Genomic DNA, 27,180 nt, shown 5'->3' with positions numbered 1-27,180 from the left:
ACAGCATTTGCAACCTCTAAAGCGCAAAATTTGGTCACGAGTATCACATCATGTCATTCGGAAGAGTTGTCTCTCTAGTTTTCACTAAATTTATTCGTGTCGTTTTAATCGAATCGACGAGCTTATAATTGACAACAAAATCAAAGCAAAAAATATATTTATTATTATCTTATATTTGAAAGAAAAAAAATATATGATTTATGAATTAGGATTTTGGGCAGTCGTAAATGTTCTCATTGTGTGATATTAAAGCCCAATTGGCCATGGTCCAAACAGAAAGCCCATTAACCAGCACACTGTTGGCCCAAGAGCCCATATTATAGCTACTAGGGTTTCATCATTCAGTTACACTCTCCTCGTAAACCTGGAACGTGAGAAACTGAAGGAGGAAGAATCTTGAAATGGGTAAACAACGAATACATTTGAAATATAGGAAACTAGTTTGTATCGATTTTTTTAAGTACGAATCAACGTATTGTGTATTTTGTTTGATTTTAGCGAGGATTAAGGTGCACGAATTGAGGCAGAAGGGGAAGGCGGAGCTGTTGGCGCAGCTGAAGGATCTGAAGGCGGAGCTAGCGTTGCTTCGTGTTGCGAAAGTCACTGGCGGCGCACCTAATAAGCTGTCGAAGATAAAGGTGGTGAGGCTCTCGATTGCCCAGGTGCTGACTGTGATTTCTCAGAAGCAGAAAGCTGCGCTTAGGGAAGTTTACAAGAACAAGAAGTATTTGCCTCTCGATCTCCGACCCAAGAAGACGCGTGCCATCCGCCGCCGCCTCACCAAGCACCAGGTTTGCTATGTTCTTCTTTGTTTTGACATTAAATGTGCTTTTATCTGACTTAATATTTGTTATCTTGTGCCAACAGCTTATGTTTGGATTAGAATTTCTCATAATTATCTTGTGCCAACAGCTTGTGTTTGGATTAGAATTTCTCATAAATTTTACGTTTGTTTGCTTTCCAAATATATTTTATCAATGATTTTGTTATTCTTGAAATTTGCATTTGATGTTGCATCACCAGTTATTGTTGAATAAAGCAATGCGTTTCTTAAGAATTTTGGGTGAACATGAAGGATTCATAATCGAGGATGCTGAATAAAGTTTACACGGGTTTAATTGCAACCTATATTCAATTAAATTGTGTCTCCTTAATTTAGAGCTGGCTTCATTTGACTCATAATCGATGCAGCATAATTCTTAATTAGTAAATTGCTTAGACTGTTCAACCGGAAAGGAAAATTGTTTAGATAAAACTGACCCCTTTACAAGTTTTACTTGGACTTTGCATGCTTCGATCCTATCGGAAAAGACAGTAGCTCTAAATTCTTTTGCTGATTGTACTATGGCTGTACCTTTGTGAGCCAAAGTATGATATTTTGCATGTAATTGATATGATGTTCAGTGTTCTTCTTTCAAAAGGCCATGATTTTACCAGTAGCATCTTGTTAATGTAACATTGTGTTGCGTTTGTCCATCTGCAAGCCAGATTGGGTTTCTCGCTTATTTGACCTATCAAGTCTATTTTTGCTATCTTCAATTTGTTGTGCTTTACATTCAAATGGAACTAGGTTTGCAAGTTCTGTACACTCTTAAACAAAGTATCCTCAACATTAGACTCATGGTTTACCCATTAAGTTCAAGTCAAGTCAAGTTTTTAAATGAGTTCTCACTGTAAACTTTATTTTGAATAACATAATCTGTGTCTGGTGTCACCCGTAAATCGTAATTATTCTGTTTCATTAAATTTCCTGAATCTAATATTTATTGGAAGAAACCTGAGTACCCATAATGTGCTGTTTGAGGAAATTGTCTCCTTGGGAATCTTGGATCAGTAATAAAACCATATTAGGATGCACGTAACCCCTTAAAAATCTTGATCAATGTTGAGCCGAGAGTTCAATAGGTGCCAGGTAGCACTCGAGAGTTGAATTGTTACTTCATTTTGGTGTTATTGGTCTTTTCTATTCAGTGAAACCCTCCGAATTTCGGATGTTTAAACTAGAAGTAATTTCAGGTATTCACTCCACATTTGTTAACTTATTACTTGCGTCATCTTTCTTCAGGCATCTTTGAAGACAGAAAAGCAGAAGAAGAAAGATATGTACTTCCCCCTCCGAAAGTACGCTATTAAAGTTTAAATTTTCATTTACTTCCAATGATGTTAAATTTTCATTCAATTTCAAAAGACACAATAGACTTCGAAGTTGGTTCGCTTTTATGCACCATCAACCATTTAGTATAATGATGATTAGCATTGTTCCTTTCGCCAACCTTAACTATTTTGTATTCGAGTACAGATTTGAGTTAGAGGTCTAGTGTCGAGTTCGATTTGTTAATGTTTGATTTTAACATCAGAATCTATATGGGTGAAACTTGAATTATGATTCATGCCTTTGGTATATTGCTTAAGATAATGTAGTATGGCTTTAAAGCTCGGCAAGGAGTCTACTAACAGAAGCTTAATTTTAACTTGGGACAATTTCAAACATGCTCAAGTGTCATTTGGGTTCTACAGTTTCGAGTATGAATCATAGATCATTCGAATTGACTTTGATTAGTTCATGTCCTAGTTTGACACAGAAGCCTCTATTTTCAGTCAAAGGTTGAATTGAATTTAGATTAAGTAAATATATTTGATGGTGCTATCTAACATGGCATACCACAAGTAATTTTGACCAGGGCGCGATAAGACGAGGGCGAGCTCGATAGACGGTTCAAATGGTTTTTCATTAAATTCAAACCGAATTGTTGCTTATGGTGCCATTTAGGGAAAAAAAATTAGAGAAAGAATGTGAATTGTGTATGTTTAAGGAACTTGATTAGCAATTTTGGCCAAGTAGAAACAAAAACATATAATTCTATTAGATTAAAATTATATAAGTTGGCAAGATATTGAATAAAATTAGGTAAAATAATAATCAAGATTTTTAAGGGGTTATAATAATGTCTCAAAGTTCAATACTATCGTTTATTTTATAAATATCCTGTCGCTCTATCGTTTGAATTTTTATATACATTGACGACAGTATTCAGAAAGTGACGGCAGTCACATGTTTTATTTTTTAAATATAAAAATAACATATATAACCTAAATATCTTTTGTATAATATAATTGAATAATATATAGTTCAAAACAAACTACAGTTTTTGACTAAATCAACATTGAAAATCTTCACGTATAATTGGATAGAAGGTCAAACAATTCGTGACCGTTATACGATATTTTTAATATCTGTACTAATTATACTATATTAGAAATATTCTTCCTAATTATTATTTTTTATAAAGTAATATTCTTCCTCTAGTATTAATTATTTTGGTCTCTTAGTATATCTTATGCTCTTAGTAGGGATGATAATAGGTACGAGTAAAAATGGCATCTCATCTGAATCTACTCGTTTGGGTAGAAATTCTTACCCAATTCATATAAGTATGAGGCATGTGCTTCTTATTCTTCGTGAAGGCTTTTGTAAACTCATCATGGATTTATTCCTTTTGTCATTCAAAACAAGCCAATTTATCACCTTTAGTTCCTAGATTCGATTCTTGGGTTGGGTGTGGCGTCAAAGAAATTTGTAATCTTGGTTCTCACCTCGTTTATAGGTATTGAATCAAGAGTCAAATCTTTTGACGCATGTCTTTGAAATCTTAGGTAAATTCCAATATTTGATATTGAGCTTCATCCTAAGTTGGTGGTGTTTTTACCACATATGATATTGAGTTCTATCATGAGTTGGTGTGATTCGTAATAGAAAATGTGTCTCCTTATTCTGATAGTATATGAAAATGGATCCTGATGCCCTAGGGAATCCATTTGAATGGTATTTGATCATTGACGATACTCACCCACTATATTCTAACCTCAAAAAAATATTCTGTCAGAGTAAATGTTTAGCAAACCAACTTGTGGTTGAAATTTATTGACTCTTATGTAATAAACAATATTTGTTTTAATAATATTTTACGTTTTAATGAATTATGACATTTATTTTACCTGTATATCAATACAAATTACATAGATAAAGACTTTGAATATATACTATGGTAAAATGAGGTCGTACATCTCACGTTTCATGAAACACATATTAGTTATCTTATATTCTAAAATCATTCCTAATGGATTCAGTCGCCTAAAATAAGGATAAAAGTCATTCGAGCTCGAGACTAGCTTATGTGATGTTAGAAGTCATGTTTCATTGGTATAAGCATGGAAATGTCTAATCATGCAGATGTGTGATCATATGATGAGTGACTGAACAATCTTCCCTATGATTTTTCAAGTTGTTATCACTTATCGAATGGATTAGTCCGTGGTTATGGTGGTATATCATTAGTCTTTTTACCCAGACAACATAGAGGCTCTACATACTATTGCTATACTTTGAATTGTTTACCGACTCTTTGAGGGTCATCAGGTGGAGATTGAGTGTAATTTTGACATAAATAAGATCCGATGCTTTGTATTGGGTGGGACGCTCACCTACGGGTGTGGATATCTTATGTAATTTGATGAATTAATAGTGCAAGAAATCTCTTGCCAGAGTATGAGTTGTTCTTTAGGAAAAACTGTTTCTCTAGTCGCACTCATGATGACACTATGATTATTGAAAGATACATAACATCATTATCGAATTGCTAATCACTGTCAGACTCATTTGAGGGGTTTGTGGTGAACTTCAACATGAATAAGATAGAGGCTAACCTTGAAGAGCTAGTCAATATGCTTACCATATATGAAGTCACCATTAAAAATAAAAACATGTTTTCTTAGTGGGCTCGTCATCTGGGACGAAAAAAGCCGACAAGGAAAGTAAAAGAAGCGTTCTGCCTCTTCCAAGAAAAACAAACCCAAAAAGAAGTAAGCTTCAAGTGCTATTGCTAAAGAGCTCACAAAGCCCGATAAGTCAGAAGATGTTTGTTTCCACTGCAAGAAGTCTGGACACCGGAAGCTGGAAGTGCAACTACAAAGAATATCCAATGCAGAAGAGTTATGGCAATTGTATCTTTTATATTGAAATAAATATCTCAATTAACTTACTTCTTGTCTATTAGATACTGGATATGGTTCTCGTCTATTCAAATATTTGCATGTGATGAAAAAAAATAAGAGGCTAAATGATAGTGAGACCTTCCTAAGGATGGATAATGGAGTAAGTTGCTGCGAAAGCCATATGATATGTTTATTCGATATTAAACAATAGTTTTAAGTTATTGTTTTTAGAGGTTTTTAATTGTTTTAGATGTGGTTAAAACATTATTTCCATTTGTATTCATGATAAAGATGAAATTTTTTGTTCATTTGTTAAAAGTGTTTCCAATATTTACAAGAATAAATATTTAATTGGAACAGATGAATTAGAAAACGATATCTAAAACTTAAAAATAAAAGATATTCCACCTAAAGATGTCTAAGTTAATGCGATTTCAACAACATACAAAAAAAACAAGATAGTCTAAATGAAGCACACTTATGACACGTTAGATTAGGACATATGTCCCAAATAATGATGTGCAAGTTAGTGGAAGAGATCATGTTTGATTTGTCGGACATAAACTCTCTCGATACATGTGAGTAATGTCTGGAAGTAAAAATGACCAAAGCCCATTTCTTAAGGAAAGTAAAACATGCACATGATTTATTGGATTTGATCCATATATATGTGTGGGACCCGCTAAGCGTTGCACAAAACATGAGCAATCTTACTTCATTACCTTTACTAATGACTTCTAGAGGTATGGGTATGTGTATTTGATGAAATACAAATATGAAACCTTTGAAAAGTTCAAAAAATACATATCAGAAGTTGCGAAACAATTAGGAAAAAGTATTAAGATACTTTGATATGATCGAGATAGAGAATACTTAAGTACCAAATTTCAATACTGCCTTAAAGATAATGAGATTATCAACAGTGGACACCTTCCGTCATACTACAGTTGAATGGTGTGTCGGAACGTCGTAATAGAACATTGATAGACATGGTTCAATATGATTAGATTCATTGAATTGTCGTCATCCTTCTGGGGATATGCGCTTCATATAGTGGCTACGTTGTTGAATAACTGCATACAAAGGAAGTTGATAAAACACAACATAAGATATGGATAGAAAAGCTTCCCAAATATTCTCATCTTAGGATATAGGGATGTCATGTTTATGTAAAACAGGCAATGTGAGACAAATTGAATAGTACAGTCAATTAATGTTACTTTATGGGATATTCAAAAAAAATATATTTGATATTAATTTTATGACCAAAGAAACAAAAGTGTTTATTTCATGGAATGTCATCTTCTTAGAGAAGAAATTTCTATTAGATTGAAAAGATGAGATGACAGAACTTGAGGAAATCCGAGAAACACTCCTGAAATAGATGAACTCACGCCCCAACAGCCAGTAGAAATAGTACACGCTCCTAGAAAGATCTGAAAGGGTCTCAAGGCCACTTATAAGGATGAGTCTGCTTCTTGAAAAGAGTGAAAATGAGCTCAATCTTGAATGCGATCCAAGAAACTTTAAAGATGCATTGTCTGATGCTAATTCATTCAAATGACTTGAATTCATGCAGTTCGAGATGGACTTCATGTATTCAAATCAAATATGGTCCTTGGAAGATCCACATGAGGTAATTTTTTCTATAAGATGCAAATGGATTTACAAAAAGAAGCTTGAGGAAGATGAGAAGGTAGCGACCTTGATGGCTAGATTGATGACAAAAGGATATACTCAAAAGCAAGGAATTGACTATGATAAAACATTTTCTCCAGTCACTATATTCAAGTTCATTGGGATATTTTTAGCCATAGAAGCATGGTATGACTTTGAAATATTGCAATTGGATGTGAATAAAAATTCCTCAATGATGATATTAGGAAAGAGATTTATATGTCTCAGCTTGAAGGATTCGCATCAACGGAAAATGAGCATAAAATATGAAAACTTCGTAGATCCATTTATGGACTCAAACAAGCGTCGATGAGTTAGAACCTCATATTTGTTAACACTATCTAATAGTTTTATTTTGTTAAGAATTGTGAGGAATTTTGTGTGTACAAGAAGGTTAGTGAATGTGCAGTCATTTATAGTACTTTATATTGATGACATACTATTAATATAAATAATGAGTAAATTCTCCATGAACGACATGGGTAAAACATTATATAAATCAGAAATACAGATCGATATTGATATATCAAATGGGATGTTAGGGCTTACCCAAGCCACTTAAATCGATACCATATTAAAGAGATTCTCTTTGGAGGAATCCATGAAATGATATCTACCAATGTGTCATGATGTAATTCTATCCAAGTCTATGTGTCGTAATACTGAAAAGGAGATAGAAACCATGACAAACATTCCATATACGTTTTCGTTGGTAGTATTATCTATGGTATGATATCTAATCAACCTGATATAGCCTTTACACTGAATGTTGCAAGCAGATATATGTCGAACCACGATCCATAAGCATTGGAAATTTGTGAAAGATATTCTTATGTACTTGAGAAAGACTAAGAATTTGTTCATGGTCTACGGGGGTGGAGAATTAAAATTGCAAAGCTAAACTGACTCTAGCTCCCAATCAAATATAGATGATTTGAAATCAATATCTGTATATGTATTCAAGTTCAATGATAGTATTGTCTCTTGGTAGAGTTCAAAGCAAGACACCACAGCGGATTCAAACAATGAGGCCGAATAATAACTGCAACAAAAGAAGTTGTTTGGATGAGTAATTTCGTCCAAGAGTTGAGCTTCTTTCCTAATGGTGTTGATCCACTCTCGATGTAATGCGACTACACATGTGCCATTGCCCAAGAAAAGGAGTCGAGGTCTCATCAGGGATCAAAAAATAACCGAGGAAGTTCCACATCATCCGAGAGATTGTGAGACGATTAGAAATATTAATAGAGAGAGACACATCTGCGGATAACGTTGTTGATATACTTACAAAGCCACTTGCAGGACGATTGTTTGAGAAGTATCATAAAAGAATGAGCTTGATAGTTATGGGTAGTTGGCTATAGGGCAAGTGGAAGATTATTAGAGTAGGTGACCAGCGAGTCAACTTGTGGTTTAGATTTTGTTGACACTTTCCTAAAAATAATATTTATATTAATAATATTTTAAGGTTTTATTCAGTTATGATATTTATTTTATCTATATACTCATGTAAACTACATAAATAAATCCATTTAACATATTATAAGTACCAAGAGGTCCACAAATCACGTAGGTCATGAAATTAATTAGGAAACATACTATATATTCTAAATTTGTTCCTAGTTAATTCAGCCGTCTAAAATAAAGATAAAGGTCATTCGAGCTCGAAATTAACATCTGTGATGTTAACGTCATGTTTCGTTTGTATGGACATGGAGATGTCTAATCATACAGATGAGTGATCATATGGTGATTGAACTGAACTATCATCCCTCAGACTTTCCAAATGGTTATCACTTACGAGTGGATTAGTTCGCAGTTATAGTTCAACAACATTAGTCTTTTGACTCGGGATAACATGAAGGCTCTACATACTAGTATTGCAGTTTGAATTGTTTACCGAATCCATAAAGGTCGCCACTCGCGTATAGGTGTAGATATCTTGTGTGATCTTATGAGTTGATAGTACAAGAAATCTCTGGCTAAAATAAGATGTTTGCAATAGAAAGGTGATTCCTTAGTTGTACATCGATCCCACTATGATTACTCAAAAATAGATCACATCATTACCGAATTCATTTGCAACTCTGGGTATACCAATGATTGCATGTTCGATCTAGATATATGTATTGAAGAGACCGTATTGTATGTTAACCATAATCTACTGGTTCTTGCAGACACTATCGGTGATTCCTAGGGTTTCATGGAGCGATGCTACTGAGCGTTCTTATCATGATCCGATGAATTCAATCAAACAACAGTTTTGATATTCTTGATCAAGAATACTACCTATAACATAATTGAAAACAAAGTGATCATAAAATCAGATTAATATGATATTGAATGTGCATATGTGTGTATATGACGCTGCGCATGAGATTTTTTGGGCTTGAATCGGATTTCATCACACCTCAAACTTTATGATGAAGTTAAACCCTTTTTTTCCCATTAATGAGGGACGTTTTTCAAATCAGAACAAAACATGTGGAGAACAGATTCAAATATAGAAGATAATTGTATGTGATATTCATAATATTTGTAATATAATTAATAAAATATAAAGCCAAAACATACCAAAATAGCACTCGTCTCGAATTTTTTTTACAAAAGTATTAATTAAGTTCGTATGACAAAGTCATTCAACATTTTTTCCTTGATTGATAACTTAGCCGATCCATTTAATAATCCTTTGGTAACGTAGTCAACTGGGAATAATTTTTCATTAATTTAACTAAAAATTGAATTATTTTGACCCCTATATTCCATACTATAAAAATATATTTTTGGCTCAAGTGAGGGAAACGTTGCAAATAATTAATTACAAGTAGCTAGTGTCATTGAATAACACTTAATTGACCGGGAATTCAAAAATTGGAGTCAAGTCTATATTGTTTTGAAAGACAAAAATATATTATATGATTTGATATAAGTTTTATAAGAAACTTATAAGAATTAATATATAATTGGAACGTCTTCTATACACCTAAAAATTATTAATTTTTAGGATTTAGGCTTTAGATATAATAATTCAATGACATAGGCAGGATAATACAAAATTATTTTTGGTACTGGAACTTTAAATTTTTTATTTATTAAACGGTCAGATAAAATAAAAATAATAATTAATATGACGACATACATCACCATTAACCTAATTGCACAAGGAAATATTGCATTGTTTGCGTAATTTTTCAAGAACCTGTGAGATTTAAGCATTTAATTTATTAGTAATAATTAAAGCAAATCCACTTGATTCTTTTGAACAATTTTATGTATAATAAATTTAAGATTATAGTTAACACTCAGTTTGGATATGAGATTCTACAATGTATTCACTATCACACAAATGACATGCTAATGAATTTATAATATAATAGCACATCTTTAATGATACTGTTATCATGAATAATCTTACTATTACCTACAGTTTTACTTTTGAATCATCTTCAAAAGTGATTATAGAACCTAGATAGTCAATGATTCCATATATTACGTTGATATTTTTTGTTATGTGTTTTGAGTATCCACTGTCTTGATATCATGTGGATTTCTTCAATAGCTCGATTTGACTTTCCTAAATTCATAGATAAAAAATAACTTTGATGCCCACATCTATTTGGTCCAGAACGAATTAGTCATTTCGGAACCTATATCTCTTATGAACTGATATCAATTCTGGTAGTGGTTATGTTTGACCTTCATAGAGTGTTGTCTAGCTCGACTCTTGTCAGACCAGCTTAATCCGAAAAGAGAATCATATCATTATTGCTAAGTCTCTTTCTGAGCCAGCTTGAATTAGAGCTCTCAGTTTCTACATGTCCAAGCCCATTATATATTTTTGATATACAGGTTGACTATTATGAATTTCAAGCTCTTTGTGTTCATATAATCAGTTGGAATTTACAAAATCTATGAATTTATATTTATCTTTTTCCAGACACAACTTAATACTAGTTTCTGAAGAGTTGCGGTCATTATTACTAAAGCCTAATCCAGTCTTATCACCAACTTGTTTTTGTACTTTATGCATTTTTCAAATGAAACAGAAGACTTCGTCCAAGTGTTTACTTAGTTGTTCAACCATTGGTTCAATAATTATTACTTGGAATTCAGATTACATGTTTTCATTCTCGATAAACTTTGGTCTTTAGACTATCTAGCTCATCAAGCTGAGCACGACTTGAGCTTCCAAACTTATCTGTCACGCTCTTGTTCTCTTATGACCATGTAGGATCGAACATTTGTCATCATACTAAAAGTTATAATTGATTGTATTAATGCAACTAAAATATATCAAACCGTATAGTACTTCAAGTGTAATATTTTGATCGCTCTCCTAATTGGGGTAATTATAATTTCCCAACAATTCTCCAAACATCTCAATAATTGCACTCCTTGTAATCAATGATAATCAAATACGTGATATTTGATCTCATACCATTTGTAGGATCGAACACTTACTATTTTAGAAAAAAATATATTCAATGGTAATCGTGAATATCGGATTTTTTTAACCGTACAGTAAACCAATCATAATGTTTCAATCGCTCTTCTAAAAAAGACATTTATAACTTCCATCTTAGAATTTATCCGATGGCGTCGTGCTGTATATCATTTATTTGATCAACAAAATATATATTTGTTATTTTTTATTACTAACTGAAGTTCGATTTAAATAATATGGGACGTAAAAGTATATTCTTTTCGAATGACTTTGAAGATCATGAAGTTCAGTCCATATTTTGTTTTGATAGGATGAAAATAATTTTTTGGGAAAATATCCAAATATAAAGTAATTTATTCTACCATGTATTATTCAAATTAATTAAAATAAATTAAATTTTCTGGATTTTTGAGTCAGACTCCAAGTTCATAATTAATAAATCGATATGGACATTAGTATATTCAAATAAGCATATAAGACGAAATTTTTTTTTCTCGATTTTCCAGAAGATCAAATTAAATATTTACATAAAAAGTCGTGAAATTCGTTACGACATATGGAACGAGAAATTTTGACCAAGATGCTTGACTAATTAAGTTAATCATAAAGTTAACATAGAGAACTTATGCACAAATATATACAATTTTAGAATATATTAATCCGGTTTTTTTTTTTAATTTTTTGTTGGTGTATAAACAAACTTATAGTAGTTTGTATTATAATTATTGATTAATTAAAAAATATTCTGCAATTACAATCGAATATTTGTTATTCTTTCTTATGTAGTTCTCGTGATGAGATTAAAACTTATATTACATACATTTAAATTTATTGAGAAAAAATAAAGAAAACAACAAGATTTTTTTTTATCATTTTTTGAAATATTGGATGTTATTTTTCTTACTTTTTTTAAATTATATGGATTTTAATTTGTATTACTCGAACTTTAATTTGTATGAGTCGAGCAATATTTGATAGGTTAAATGATTATCCAGTGGAAAAAAAAAAGACAAAAACCAAAAAAGAAGTTATTGGATGAAAATAAAATTTTGACAAGTTATATTATTAAAACTCACAACATACTAACTGAAATGATTAAAATTTTAATTTTATCAAATTTTACATATTACGTCCAAATCAAAGATGAAAGTTAATTACTAAATCCATCTGGTGGAAATATTTGCTTAAGGTCAAAGTCCATTCAAAAGAAATCATTAGTGAATGATGAAATTTCATTAGTAAATCCATCTGGTGGAAATGTTTGCTTAAGGTCAAAGTCCATTTAAAAGAAATCATTAACGAATAATTAAAATTTAAATTTTTTTAAACAAGACAAAGATATTATATATAATGTTATTTCAATATTTATATTAATAAATAAATATACTTATTTAAAAGTTAAATCATTTAATCGTTATATGTGTATATATGTCAGTTTGTATGCATGTTTGTAAATTTTTTAAAATACATCAATTGATTAATATATAATCTTGTTTTTGAATTGATAATATACATGTGAAAAGAATATTATTTAGCATTGTATGGATATAATTTTGTATAAAAATATCATAGCTTATATATTAATTGAAAATGCTAAAAAGAATTTAAAAAATCATGGTTGTTGCGAGGCTATTCAATTATTAAGAATTAAATGACATTTTTTGGATCATCTTTTATTATTATTGAATATTACATTAATTTGTATAAATCATAAATTAAAAATCACAAAATCAATTCTAGAATTCAAAATTTCTTATGATATTAAAATAAAAAATTATTAAATGAACAATCAGCCAAAAAATGAAAAATTTGAAAAGAAAAGATGAAAATATGTATAGAGATACACTTTGAAAATTTGAGAGAATGAAAGAGATAGATGAGAGGAGAGAAAATAAAAAGAGATGTGATGTGAAGCGACAGAGAGAGAAATAAATAGCTTATTTATGAGTTAGAAGTTTTAAAAATCCATCCAAATTTTTGGGTTGAACCAAATACAATTTTTGACAATTTATAGTTGTACCTTAAGCTTTAATGTTTGTATGTTAATGAATTCTATGAAGTTATTAAAAGTCTATTGAAAATTTGAATACCTATAGAATTTTATAGAGTTTTTAAAAGTTAATGTTGAATATCACTTAACTTTTTAAAACTCTATGAAAGTTTATTTTGAATACCACTAGACTTCTATGGAGTATGTAAAAGTCTTAATTGAATACATCTAGACTTTTAAAATCTATAAAATTCATTAAAAGTCAATAAATCTCTTACATTGAATACACCCCTAGTGATCGAGTATTTAATGATTATTACATAATATAAGCATGCACGCACAAAATTTTAAGTGGTTCTGGTCTTCTGGACATGAAATATATTATTATATGCTTCTCAGTTGTGTGTACATGATGTACTTGTATAATCATTTTATGATTATGTTCTTTATTTTTACAATTTTATATATATAATAATCGAGTATTTAATTATTATTATATGCTTCTCAGTTATATGCTTCTTAGTTGTGATATATTTGATATGATACCCACCAACCATGTTCACACCTGCTTCTACCACTAATTTTACGCTCATATAGTTGAATTACAATTTTGATATGCTTCATCAGGTCTAACAGATGAGTGTCACCTCAGTGATGAGTACAGAAGTAGATATGATTAATGGGTAACATATCAAAATTATATATGATACCCCACAAAATGAGTTCATCCTACTCTCGACAGCCCAGTCAGTGGAAGTTCTGATAGACAGTCTGCTAACCACTAGATTACACCAAAAGTTCATCTGGGAGCTCATCCTAGACCCATCGACCGACCTTCCCAATATTAAGGGTAATGATAATATGATAATCGAGTCGACCTACCGACCAACCCTATAATTGACCTAACTATCTATTCTCTTACAGTCGAGATAAGAATTCCATATTCCGAGCTCTTGATGAGGCCATGGTCGGCCCATTACGTGCTAGATAGCCTCAGGTACCAGATGGACTACCTTCCCAATATCCTAAAAGATTTGCTCTAATCTTATCTAAGATTCCGGAGATCTAGATTGCTACCAAGAAAGGGTTTTAATAGACCTAGAGTCCTATAAGGAAAGAGTTCTAACTGGGGAAGAACTCTACTACCATGATAACTATTATCTTATAAATATCAGATTTGATGGTGTTATTTATTTATTTACTCATCTTGCTTACAAACATCACTCGCTTTATTTTTCTTATTCTCTGACTTGAGTGTTAGAAAGGTTGTACTCAATAAACCTTATAGCCTCCTTCTCACATTTTTTCTTGTGTTTTCATGCCATTCTTAGGTGCATATCTAGGAGACTGGCACGACATCACCCCACGCGAGCATGTGACAAATGCTCCAATCTTATCTATCGAAGTGGCAGGGCCTCATGGTTGATGGGCCCAGTCTCGGAACTCCTTACGGACTGACCTTGGGAGTGAGGAGTCTCAGGAACATGCCTCTTCCGGGACGAGGTGTCCTAGAGCTCTTTTGTTCTGGGCTCCTCAGAATATGTCATGATTGGGACCGTGTCTCTACTGAACTCCTCCACATTACCTGCGATTTTACTTTCCCCTCGATGGTTGAGCTGGAATTTTGCTCTTTCCTCTTAGTAGCTCTACGGACTAGGGTATTCATTATTCTGTTTGCTGCACAAATCAAGAAGCTCGGTAAATACTCAAATAAAACTACTAACAGATAAAAGATAGCGCGAGGCCATAATTAACATGATCCATACAACAATCACCACGGAGGGAAATATCGTTCGATGTGAGGCCATGATGGCACACCTCAACTAGAAGGCTCGGGGTGTGAAAGCACCTCACCCCCATGGTCTTGAGTTCCCACGTAAATAAAGAACCATTCCCAGAGGGTGAAAGGGGAGTTTAGGAAGAACATCGCACCAACTGGAGCAGACCTCCCAAGCATCAGAAGGTTAACATAAAAGAAATTATTTTTCCAATATTTGTTGAAGATCAGAGCCCCCTCAGAGAAGACATAGCTGAGCCGAGCAAAAAAAAAGAGGCCTTCCTCGGCCCTCTTGGGGATCATGAAAGTAAAACAGTTTATCTCAAAACCTAAGGCCTTAAAAAGAGCTACAAAATTGCAAAAGGTTCGAATGGAGGTGGGGTTGAGGTGAATTTGGTAATAGAGGCTGAGCTATTGAAAGAATTCAGATAGGGGAAATAAGAGTTCACCTTCCCGCTAACCTAAAAGAAAGTGTAAAACCCCGGAAAATGGGTATGAGCTCAGTCTTCAGACTCGATGAAATAAAATTTGTAATCTGAAGGGTCATGAGATAGATCTCTGAGCCAATGCTCGTCTGAGGCATCCAGCCACAAAGTATAAAGCTCGAACCAAAGGTAATCACTCTACCTAATGGAATCATCAGCCTCATACAGACCAAGTTGGTTCCGAGCTTGGCCATCATCCTTGGGAATTGAGCTCCTCATATACGAGGGTCTCACTTGACCCGTCGGGTTTGTCAGTGCAGATATATACTGATCCACTTGGCGGAAGACCTCCTCAGAGATCGAAAAGGAGGATCTGTAGGAAGATGCCATAAATAAAACATACCTAAGTAAGAGCTTAAGAAAGGTCAGGTGATTTGATAAAAAAAATGAGGTGGAAGCCGAGCAGAAGAGATTTCTAAAAGTTAAAAAATAAACGAAGGGGTCTGGGCTTGTATTTATAAAGGGACTTGAGCAATATCAAATCATTGATCTCTAGCCAATCGGACAAATGAGATCATCTTGAAGTACGAAAAAGTTAATATTGAGGTAATGATTAGGGGACGTTTCAAATTCAGGTTCTGAATCGACAAGTGGTTGGAGCCCTCACCTTTCACCTTACCTCAACCACAGGACTGTCGAGAGCTCAAACTATGCGAACATCAGGACTTTGACATCAGCTCGACTTGGGGAAGGGACTTGTGATACCCCACAAAAGTAGTTCAGCCAACTCTTGACAACCCAGATTGTGGAAGGCCCGTTAGCCAGCCTGATAACTATTAGATTATGCTAGAAAGGCATTCTGGAGCACATCCTAGACCCATCAACAGACCTTCCCATATCAGGGATAATGATAGTTATGAGAATTGGTTCGGCCTACCGATCAACCCTCTAGCCGATCTAACTATCTATACTCTTCCAGCTGATATAAGGATTGCATATTTCGAGCTCCCTAGTCGAGCTCTTGATGAAGACATGGTCTGCCCATTACACGTTTAATGAGCTCAGGTACCCGATTAGCCCACAATCAGATAAATCTTCTATCCAAAAGTATCCTAAAATATTTGTGTCAATCTTATTTATGATTCCGGAGATCAAGAGTCCTACAAAGAAATAGTTCTTACTAGTGGAAAATTCAGTATCATGGTAACTCTTCTCCTATAAATATCAGGTTTGATGATATTATTTATTCATTTACTCATATTGCTTATACACACTATATTTTGCACATTCTAACTTGAGCGTCGGAGATGCTATGTCAAAAAACATTTTCAACCCCTTCTCAAGTTCGTTATATTGTGATAGTGCAGAGTGAGCCTACTTGAGTGCTAATGGATTGAGTTGTTAGGTTCATGAGTTTAGGGAGGTGCGTGTTTATCTGCTGGTGTTGTCTCATATCTCTTAGAGATAAGCCTTACTATTTTCTTACCATCGGCCATGTCCCCATCAGAGAGAGTATTACTCGTTAAGATGTGACATCATTCTTTTACGGCCCACCTAGCAGCTTGACGCACAAGAACTTCCTAATTGATCACCCATCTCAGTACTACTCTCATTCATTCACGTTTAACCCAGCATTCTCCCCTCCCCCCATAAGTATATAAATATGCTTCTTGAGAGACTTGAATCCATAAGCCCGCTTTGATTCCAATTGTTGTGATTGAGAGCTACCGTTTTATCAAAAGTTATAACTAGTGGTAATGGTGCAACTCAAATATTTTAAACTATACAACAACTCACGCACTTTGTTTCGATTGCTCTATCAAGGAAGAACAATTATTGGACCCAACAATTTTCCTCCAAATAATTGCACTCATTGCAATTAATAAGAATCAAATCCTTGACATTGACTCTGATATTTATTGTAGGATCGAGCATTTGCTGTTTTTCCAAAAGTTATAGCTACTGGTAACGGTGCAACTCAAATATTTTAAACTATAGAACAACTCAAACATCACGTTTCGATTGTTATACTAATCAGAGATGATTATTACACTCAATATCATGCTATTCAGATTATTCATCAATTAATATCCACCATGGCGCATATTTAACAAGAAAAGAATGAAGTGGCAGGCTATATTTTTACTCATGAAGTTAATATGTTTAAGAGCTTTGAATTCTAATCCCGGCACTTTTACATAAACTTATTCAAGTTCTTGTAAAACTTGAATTTTTATGATGATAGAATCCATAATCATCACTCTTCGATTTGTACAGAAAAATTCTCAGACTAACATAATAGTCTGGCCTGCCTATAAACTACGTTAAACATGTAAAATCGTAGAGAGAACCTGTGCGACATTCTTGTTGGAAAAATCGATTGATTTGACATTTTCTTTGTCTTTCTTATAATTTGATGAATGCACAACTGGGCAGGGTTAGAACTCGGGATCAGTTTACCTATACAGTGTTTGACTTGGATTAGTTCACAACAATGAGTCATAAACCCTACCAATCGATCTCTCCTTTGTAATACATATTTGACCATTGACTTGTACATATTTTTTATTTTCTTCTCTTTCTGATAAAAATATTCATGGAAAATAATTATGTGGAACCTCCAAATATATATATTAAAATGAGAAAATAATAAAATATTTTCATAAATTTTTTTTAAATTAAAGATTAGGATTTTATGCAACTTTCCAATTGTAGACTATATTTTCAACTTATATCCACATATTTTAAGGAATAAATATAAACATACTTTTAAAATAATTAGACATTTTCTTTAATTATATATGAGTCCATGTTCTGGATTTTAAAATAATATAAATGATTTAAGGTTGTGTTTAGACAGAAAAAAATTGAATTAAATAAAAATTTAAAGTATTGAATTTCAAAAAACAGTAATATATATTAGGTGTATTTACATCCTATTATAATAAATAAATCATTCTAAATATATAATTGATTTGAAATCTATACAGCTTAATAATTTTCAATTAACTAAATTATATTTGAAAATTTAAATTTAAAATGGAATATTTCAAATGGCTGAATAAAAAATTAATCTTATTTATTTGACAAATTTATAATATCATATTATCTTATACTTATAAGCAAAATAGTGTAATGATATGTTTTTAAAATATCTAAAATGCTTTTATTTTCTTATAAGAATATCATTAAACATTCAGTTCTTTATTCAATATATATAATCATCTCAATCACATGATGATAGCTGACTTGACTCAGACCCTTTATCTTTGAGATGAAAATTAAATTTAAATGAAAATTTATAAAATAACTTTTTAAAAATCAGATAATTTTAAATTTGATTTTTAATTTTTCCAAATTTAATGTCTAATTTTTTTTAACAAAAAACTTAAATAAAAAAGATTAATCCTACATGTACAACCAAATTTGTACAACAATTCTTACAACACAAAAAATTCAATACAAAAATTTCATTTATCAACATCTCATGATTATAAATTCAATACAAAATCTCACGATATAATAATAAAATCTCACGATTTAATTGTTGTAAATATCGTTATACGATATCTGAGTTGTACATTTAGCATTATTAAATAAAAAAAAAAAAAAAAAAAAAAAAAAAAAAAAAAACACTATAACACAATGCTGTCAGAAATATTCTAATATTTAATGAAAGGAGAAGTAGTTAAATTCATCGTATGTGTACCTATTTTGAGTATGATTGTTTAAGCATGTCAAAATTGTTTCATTGCATAAAATTGATTTTTTTTAATTATATATATTTTATCGGAGTGTTGACATACAACATTCGATTTTATATATATGATATGATATCGAATTTATTGACATGTATGATTTCATATTATGATGTCCACAAAATTTGACTTGAAAAAAAAAACTTACTGCACTGAAAATTAAAATTTGATTAATATTTAAAAACTCAAAAAGCCAAGATCGATCGACTTAGAAAACGATTTCAATAATTTTTCCATAATAAAAGTTGTGAAATTTACGATATCGTTAGCCTAATTAATTATCAAGCCAAAAGCAAAACTAGCGAATGGTTCAAACGAAGCCCTAAACGCGTAATCATTTGCGGCACAAGATTCTTCATTCTTCTTTCTATAAATACCCAATTCCCTCTCCTAAAGTAATGAATAACTAGCACAAAAAACATCACTCGGCAATCAAATCCCACTACCTAAATCTCAGAAAACCTATACAGAATCAAGAAAGATTAATCGCGGAAAAAATGAAGAATTTCCTATTTTCAAGGCCATCATCCCATCGATCACATGATCATCATTTGCAGAATAATAGTGGAAAAACACAGCACCACAGTTTCTCAGAAACAATAATGGAAGAGAACCTCGATGTGGCCGAGGCCGTGATCAAGAAATGGGATGTAGATTCCCAAAAACACGATAAATTTTCATCCATGTTCGAAGATGACAAAAATGAAGCTAAAAGATTTCTTGAAGCTGTCAGAAATCTGCAAAATGCCATGCATTTCTACATGAAGCTTACCCCAACCTCTGAGAGTATTATACGAGCTCACAACTTGATGAAAACAGCAATTAAAAGATTGGAGAAAGAGTTTTACTTTATCTTAGCTGCTAACAGAAAGAATCTTGATACAGAATCCGTTTCGGGTGGTTCTTCACTTGTTTCGACCCGATCAAGCATCTCGGATTTGGGTGAAGTTTCTGAGGAAGAAGAGAGCATTAGGTCACCTCATACTCCGGATTTTGCTATGGCCGAGTTGAAGAGTATAGCTGACGCAATGATCGGCTCTGGATACGGAAAAGAATGCGTAAACATTTACAAAATAGTTCGGAAATCGATTATCGACGAGTCATTGTATCATTTGCACGTCGAAAGGTTCACTTCTTCTCAGATTCAGAAGATGGAGTGGAGTGTTTTGGAACACAATATCAGGAATTGGCTGCACGCGGTGAAAGTCGCCGTGAAAGGCCTGTTCTACGGCGAGAGAATTCTATGTGACTTCATCTTCTCTTCGTCCGAAAACATCGCAGGTTCGTGTTTCGCCGAGACCTCGAGAGACGCGGCGGTAAATCTGTTTAGCTTCCCACATAATTTCGCCAGAAGCAAGAAGATTCTGTCGCCGGAGAAAATGTTTCGCGGGCTGGATATGTACGAGGCCATCTGCGGCTTATGGCCGGAGATAGAATCCATATTCGGCCACGAGTCTTTGGCTGCTGTAAGGTCGGAGGCGGAAATGGCAGCGGAGAAACTCGCCGAGGCTCTAAGAGTTATGTTTAGTCAATTCGAGGCGGCGATTAAAAAGGACACTTCAAACCCGACGGTGAACGGCGGCGTCCACCCTCTCACTCGCTACGTCATGAATTTCCTCGTTTTTTTAGGGGATTACAGCGGCTCGCTTTCCGATATAGTCGGGGATCATTCAGCTGCGGCGCGGACTCCGCTGCCGGAATCATATTTCTCCAGCCCAACTTCGGCAGCCGAGGACCCATCAGCCGCCGCGATCACCACCCGCCTCGCGTGGCAGATTCTCATTCTGCTTTGCAAACTCGACGGAAAGGCGGCGCACTACCATGACGTGGCTTTATCATATTTGTTCCTAGCAAACAATCTAAACTACGTCGTTTCGAAAGTCCGGAGCTCGAATCTCGGGCTCCTTATTGGACCCGATTGGATTTTGAAACATGGGTCCAAAGTGAGGCAATATTTAGCCAACTACGAGAAGATGGGCTGGGGTAGAATGATGGCGTCACTAACCGAGGATCCGACGGTTGAGATACAAGAAAAGTTTGGAAATTTTAATTCTGAATTCGAGGCGACATATAAGAAGCATAAGTCATGGGTCATACCCGACCCGAAAATGTGTGACGAAATCAAATTTTATTTTTCCAAGAATATACTCTCGAGTTATAGGACGTTTTACGAGAAATACAGAAGTAGAGTCGAGACCGAGTCGATAATCAAATATGCCCCTGAAGATTTGGAAAATTTCTTTTCAGACATGTTTCCGATGAAAGAGGCTCCGCGTAACAGTGGACCCTATCCGACATTTTCGGTTTCGGATCCATCTCTTTTGTTACATGGTCGTTGATGGGTATTTTTCGGTTTTTTGATTGGCCAACATTGGAAAATTGTATACATTGTTATTATTCAAATTCGATCCAATTAGTATAAGTTTCAAATAAATAAATAAATTTATATATTTTTTAGATTGAAGTCATTGGTGTTTCAAATTATATTTACTCATGGTTGTACGAATTATATATTTAAAAAGAAATGTACTAGAAAAAGTCAATGGTGTTTCAATTTAGAACTTGTCATTTGTGAAACGTCATTATTTCTAACTTTAAAATTTAAATAAATATTAGGAAATATATATATATATATATATCATAAACATTTACTTTTAACTCTAAAACCATCCAACATAAAACTAATATTTTAAAAACTCAAATGCATAAAAATCGATAAATCGTCCATCACTAAATCGTACATCAATTTAAAATATTCCAAAAACTAAACTTCAAAATAAAGCATAAATTTTTTAAATAAATAATCCTCAAAATCTTTACTTTAAAATCTTAAATCTTAATCTAATGCGGAAAATATAAGTCTCTCGGGAGTGTACTGTCGGATCCGATCCACTCAAGCTTCAGTGCCTCCCTCAAAATCATTATCGCCTGCGACCATCCAAATTTAGTTAATCTAATGACTTAGCACGTTTTAAATATACGTAACAAATAATACATATACATGCACATGCAGCTTTAAAAATAATTTTTTTATAAAATAAGCTGGCGTAAAAACTCTTAATCATATATCATATCATAAATCATTAAATCGTAAAACTTTTCATCATCGCATATCATTTTGGGTGAAGTTTGATCCTTGAAAGTGACTATCATATATCATATCAACATGGTCGACTGATCAGTCTAGCTATACCAAGTACTTGGGGGCGGGGCGGGGTGTAAACAACTCTCATCACTGGGCTGTGGCCAAATATGGAAATACGGTCATCGGGCTTCTTCTGTGACCTTTTTTCTCACGATATCCCCATTAAAGATGAAACGTCCACTACTCGTTTTTCTTAAAACATGCTAGAATTTTTTTTTCCTTTTACTAAATCGGCCGAATACATATATATACACTTTAAAAATACCTTGTACCATTTTAAAAATAAACGATCAACTAACATTTAAAAATCAAAGGAAAATAGTTTGAATCATATAATCGTTAAACGATTTACCAAACCTAAAAACATTATTTGAAAAGCATAGCTCATACTATAATCTTTTAAAAACCACTCATAAACATAAATAAAAGTCAAAAAAATATCTTTAACATAATCTTAAAATCATAAATTATAACTAGTGTGGAAAACTAGCGTCAGTCCTCGGGTTATGTGTACCTTCAGTCCAGCAAAGTTAACCATCAAGACCTCCATTATCATAATCACCTGCATCAATCACATCTAGTGAGTCTAAAGACTCAACACATCATAATCTTGATAACAAGTACTACAAACACATGCACCTTAAAAATACTTGTACTTAAAATATCGTTTTCATGAAGATGCATAACTTTAAACAATAACATTTTCATGATGCATAAACTTTAAACAAAAACATTTTCATAATGATGCATCAACTTTAAACATAAGCATTTCCTTTTTATCATTTCATATCATATATTCTTTCATCATGAGTATATACATTTTTTTTTATTGAATACGGATCGTTAATCGTGACTTTCCTTTCCTCATAAGGTCGATGGATCCATCTACATGTAACCACAGTACTGGACGACGAGAACATCAGCGACACTATCACCCGTCAACTGAGCCTTGGCCTATCCTCAACATATGGAAATATGATCGTCAGGCTTCCTATGGGGCCTTCTCCAATAGACGGGCTCCCTCTGGGACCTTCTTTCATAAATGGGCTACCTCTGGGGCATTTTCCTCACGACATCCTCATTCATATCCTCATATCATCAATAGTCACAATTATTTCACCTCCTCCAATGTTTCACATTTTCATCACTTTATAAAATCATGCATTTTAATATCATTTTTCTTTTAAAAACAAGCATGCAACATATCTTTTTAGGTTATCGTTTTATCATAAAAATTTATAATCGTTTAAAATAAACATTTTAACATATTAAAAATCCATAAACATTTAAAATAACATTTTAACATCATAAACATTTAAAATAACATTTTGACATATTAAATCATAAACATTTAAAATCAACATCATAAAAATTTATAAACATTTGAAACAATCATATTAGCATGTAAAACAACATTCAGGACACTGCCATGACGTTAACTAATTTTCGGGATTAAAATTACCGTTTTACCCCTAGAGGTAAAATTTCACGTGTTTTTTATCTTTTCTTAATTCCGTCGACTTTAGACCATCCCAAATAATTATTTAAGCTTAATTAATTTTTTTCATATTTTTATTTCGCTTAAATCGATGACTTTTAAATTAATCTTTAAATGTAACGTATTAATACGTTTTAATCCCGAATTAAACCAAACTTTCATATAAAATTCCCAAATTAAAACTTAGACTTTTAATAATTATTTGAGCGTAAATAAAATTTTTCATAATTTATTAAGCTTAAATCTAGGCGTTCCAATTAATTATTTAATTAAAATTTCGTGAGGCGATTAAGTCCCGAATAAATCCAGAACTCATTATTTTGATCTCAAATTTTAAACATAACATTTTTATTATTTATTATACCCTTGTGAACCATGAACCACACTCGTGGACCCATGGTTTCAATTTTAGTCTTTTAAATTTTCGTTTTTGACACCTAGACGAACACACCAAGCCATCTCTCAATTTACTCGAGTCATGGTCGAGCCACCTCAAGCCAAACCCAAGCCAACCCACCTAGGTACCCTCCTCACCAAGCCTAGCCCATAAAACCAGCCCTGGACTGACTAAAAACCCCTTTCCCGTAAGCCCGATTGCATGCATGTGTGTATGAGTGTCTCCTAGCATATCTAGGACTCCTAACCCAACTAGGACACTTCCAGCCAAGCCACCACCGAGCCCACCTAGCCCTAACCATCCCTGGACCACGCCCAAATCAGCCGAAACGCTGAACACGAGCAGCGAGCCACCTGAAGAAGTAACAGCCTATGCGTGACTCCATGGTGCCTCCCTCACGTTTTCTGTGTTTGGCTCGAGCCACGTCGAGCCACCCTGCACCAACTCATGACCAGCCCCTCTAGAAACCCTCCTGGACCCTTATAACCCATAGGACTCGACCCTAGCCCCAAAACCGAAGCCACATCCCAGCACTTGTCTTGGTAGAGAAACCCACATGCACTATAACTCTTGTTTTCTTTCTTAGCCACCTAACCAACGAGCCAGCCTTTGAACCAGCCCCTCAAGCACCCTCCTAGGACCCTAAAGAGTCGACCTAGCCCAGCCCAGGGCCCCTTGGCCGAGCCTTTCCTCCCTGTACAAGCTACTGTACTTGCGCGACTTCTTGATGCTCTCGGGTGGAGTCCTAGCTTGCTAGGACTCCTCTCCAGCCCCTGGTCTCGAGTCCTAGCGTGGCTAGAAATCCTTCCATGACCCTAACACAACTCTAGCCAGCCTTGGTCCCAGCCTTGAGCAAGCCAAGCCCCATAACCCCATGAACCCAAGCCCTTCGAACACCAAGCAAACAGTTTCTGATCCAGCTTTATTCTATCATGCTGTGCAACGTTTTAGTTGTTTTCTATGACTCTAAAACTTGTGCAAATGTTCATATCCTAATCAGGGCAGCCCCTTAGGTACATTTTAATCATGATTTTTGGAGAAAATTTCATGTTTTAAAAACCACATAAGATGCATGTACGAAAATAATAAGATGTGTGGTTTGTTTTCATTCATAACATGCTTAAACAAATACTATGGTATGATAGATGTTTGAAGGAAAGAATATGGCGTGCCTTTGAGTGTTTAACGTACGATTAGACGTTGACGATTGCGAAAAACGGCGACGAACGACCTTGGCTTGATTTTCATTTGAAAAATTCGAAAGTTTTCTCTCAATTCTAGCTTTTGTGTGTCGTGTATTATGAGGGAAGAGTTTGTAAATTATTGGGGAGGTGGGGCGTGGGATGCTATGGGGTTTAGTGTAGGTTTTAGTATATTATATAGTTAATTAAAAAAATAATCAAGCTTAGACCCATTAGGAAGGTTAATTAGGCTCATTAGTGCTTAATTAAAATATAAAAATTATTTTCTTTAATAAAGTTTGTGAATTTATTCGTCGGATTGCCAAAACGCTCGTATTTTTGTTGAAAGACCAACACCGATAAAATTTACGTCCCAATGTATAAAATCACCTCAAAAACCATTATTTTCAAAAATATGAAAAATCATCAATCATATTTTAAATAATTAAAAACAATTATTTAATAAAAATATTTTCTATTTTTTTCAGCCATCGGTCTCTTGAATTTTTCTTACTTTTCTTGATTCGAGCCTATCTCATAGCATAATATAAGATTAAATTTGACTTCTTATATTTTCTTAGACGTAATCCCGAACCTTTTGATTTAATGACTTAATAGTTAAACCGTTTCCAAAACTAACTATTTTCTTCTTAAGCTTTAAACATAGACTTTTCATCCCTAAACTATCACCGTGAACCACGGTTCGAGACTCATCTATTTTCCTAGCCATTTTCGAACATATTTCTCCGAAACCAAGCCGCGCACCTAAAACTCTCGAGCCACCATCAAGCCACTTTGGACCAGATCACGTCCAGCCCACCAGCCCCCTCCTGGACCCTCACCGACCAGCCTAGCCCAGCCGCACAAGCCCCTTCGCACCCTACAAACTAGCCATGCACACCATCCCAAAACTGTGCAAGAAAACCCTAAGTTCTAGCCTCACCCAAGCACGGCTCATTTTGCACATGACCACCCATCATCTTACCCTTAATCGACACTTTACCCGTCACTTAAATGTGTCATATTGGCAGTGTGCCCTTTAGGAATCATAACACGACTCAAACAACGTAAAAATGCCAAAAACTTTGAAAATAATTGCCAAAACGTTAAATAATTCGATCAATATAATTTTCATGCTTCGAAACATAAAACACACATATTATGATTTGAATGGAAGGCGATTTCTACCATTTTTGTTGTTAACACCTCGCTGAAAACCCACTTTGGGATGCAAGGAAGTAAGGTGATCGTTGTGGAAGGAAGAACAAAGAAGAAAATCGAAGAACGAAGGAGAAAAAAAAAAATCAAACTTCACTTGCCCAAGCCAAAGGATCGGCCGCTGCACTCTTTTCTTTTCCCCTTCAATTCACGTAATTTGTGTGTGTGTGTGTGTTTAGGGGTGTGTGTGTGGAGGACTCTTTTTAAAAAAAATTAAAAGTGTTTCCTAAACGCTTGATTAGTGGCTTAATTAATCCTAGTTATTAAATAATTAATTAGGCTCATTAAGATTAACAAGTTCATTAGGTCATAAATTAAAAAGGTTTAAAAATACCTTTTTCCCAAAATCCTTTATAAATTATATAAAATTCCTTGTTCTCTCTAATTAATTTAAATTTGACCTTCAAAATTCAATAATCTTAAAATATTTAAATAAATATTTTCTTAACTAAAAATAAAATTTTAGCATTTAAATCTTTAACACTTTAATCGTCTCTGGTCCTCCATCCCCGGCCAATCACCGATACTCTTCTGAAATTCTTTAAATTATGAAATCAAACAAAATTGCACAATTAATCATTTATTTACTCAAAATATATCATTCATGCATACAAAATCATTTAATTAAAATATTTTAGCAATTTAATAATTTTCATGCATGTGGTCTACGTGTACTGA

General features: G+C 33.5%; 2 protein-coding genes across 2 annotated transcripts; both read left to right on the top strand.

Moving 5' to 3' along the window:
- The first annotated feature begins 275 nt into the window (after positions 1–275).
- Positions 276–2,390, top strand: LOC140978668 (large ribosomal subunit protein uL29-like). Its single transcript, XM_073443863.1, has 3 exons — positions 276–405; positions 499–791; positions 2,066–2,390. The coding sequence occupies exons 1-3, from the start codon at positions 402–404 to the stop codon at positions 2,138–2,140; spliced, it is 372 nt and encodes a 123-aa protein (XP_073299964.1). The 5' UTR covers positions 276–401; the 3' UTR covers positions 2,141–2,390.
- A 16,964-nt stretch (positions 2,391–19,354) lies between these two features.
- Positions 19,355–21,484, top strand: LOC140979455 (exocyst complex component EXO70H1-like). The gene has a single exon (XM_073444856.1). It carries the CDS (start codon positions 19,561–19,563, stop codon positions 21,400–21,402), a length of 1,842 nt encoding a protein of 613 aa, XP_073300957.1. The 5' UTR covers positions 19,355–19,560; the 3' UTR covers positions 21,403–21,484.
- The last annotated feature ends 5,696 nt before the right edge of the window (positions 21,485–27,180 follow it).

Source organism: Primulina huaijiensis, chromosome 6 (genome assembly GCF_012295235.1).
Source record: "Primulina huaijiensis isolate GDHJ02 chromosome 6, ASM1229523v2, whole genome shotgun sequence".
Lineage (NCBI taxonomy): Eukaryota > Viridiplantae > Streptophyta > Magnoliopsida > Lamiales > Gesneriaceae > Primulina > Primulina huaijiensis.
This window is presented reverse-complemented; position numbering and strand designations above follow the sequence as displayed.

What these genes read in the sequence shown, in the direction of transcription:
- LOC140979455 (XM_073444856.1), top strand. Translation starts at nt 19,561, where the DNA reads ATGAAGAATTTCCTATTTTCAAGGCCATCATCCCATCGATCACATGAT.
- LOC140978668 (XM_073443863.1), top strand. An exon ending in GCCGCCTCACCAAGCACCAG is followed by an intron (nt 792 to 2,065) that starts GTTTGCTATGTT and finishes ATCTTTCTTCAG; the next exon opens with GCATCTTTGAAGACAGAAAA.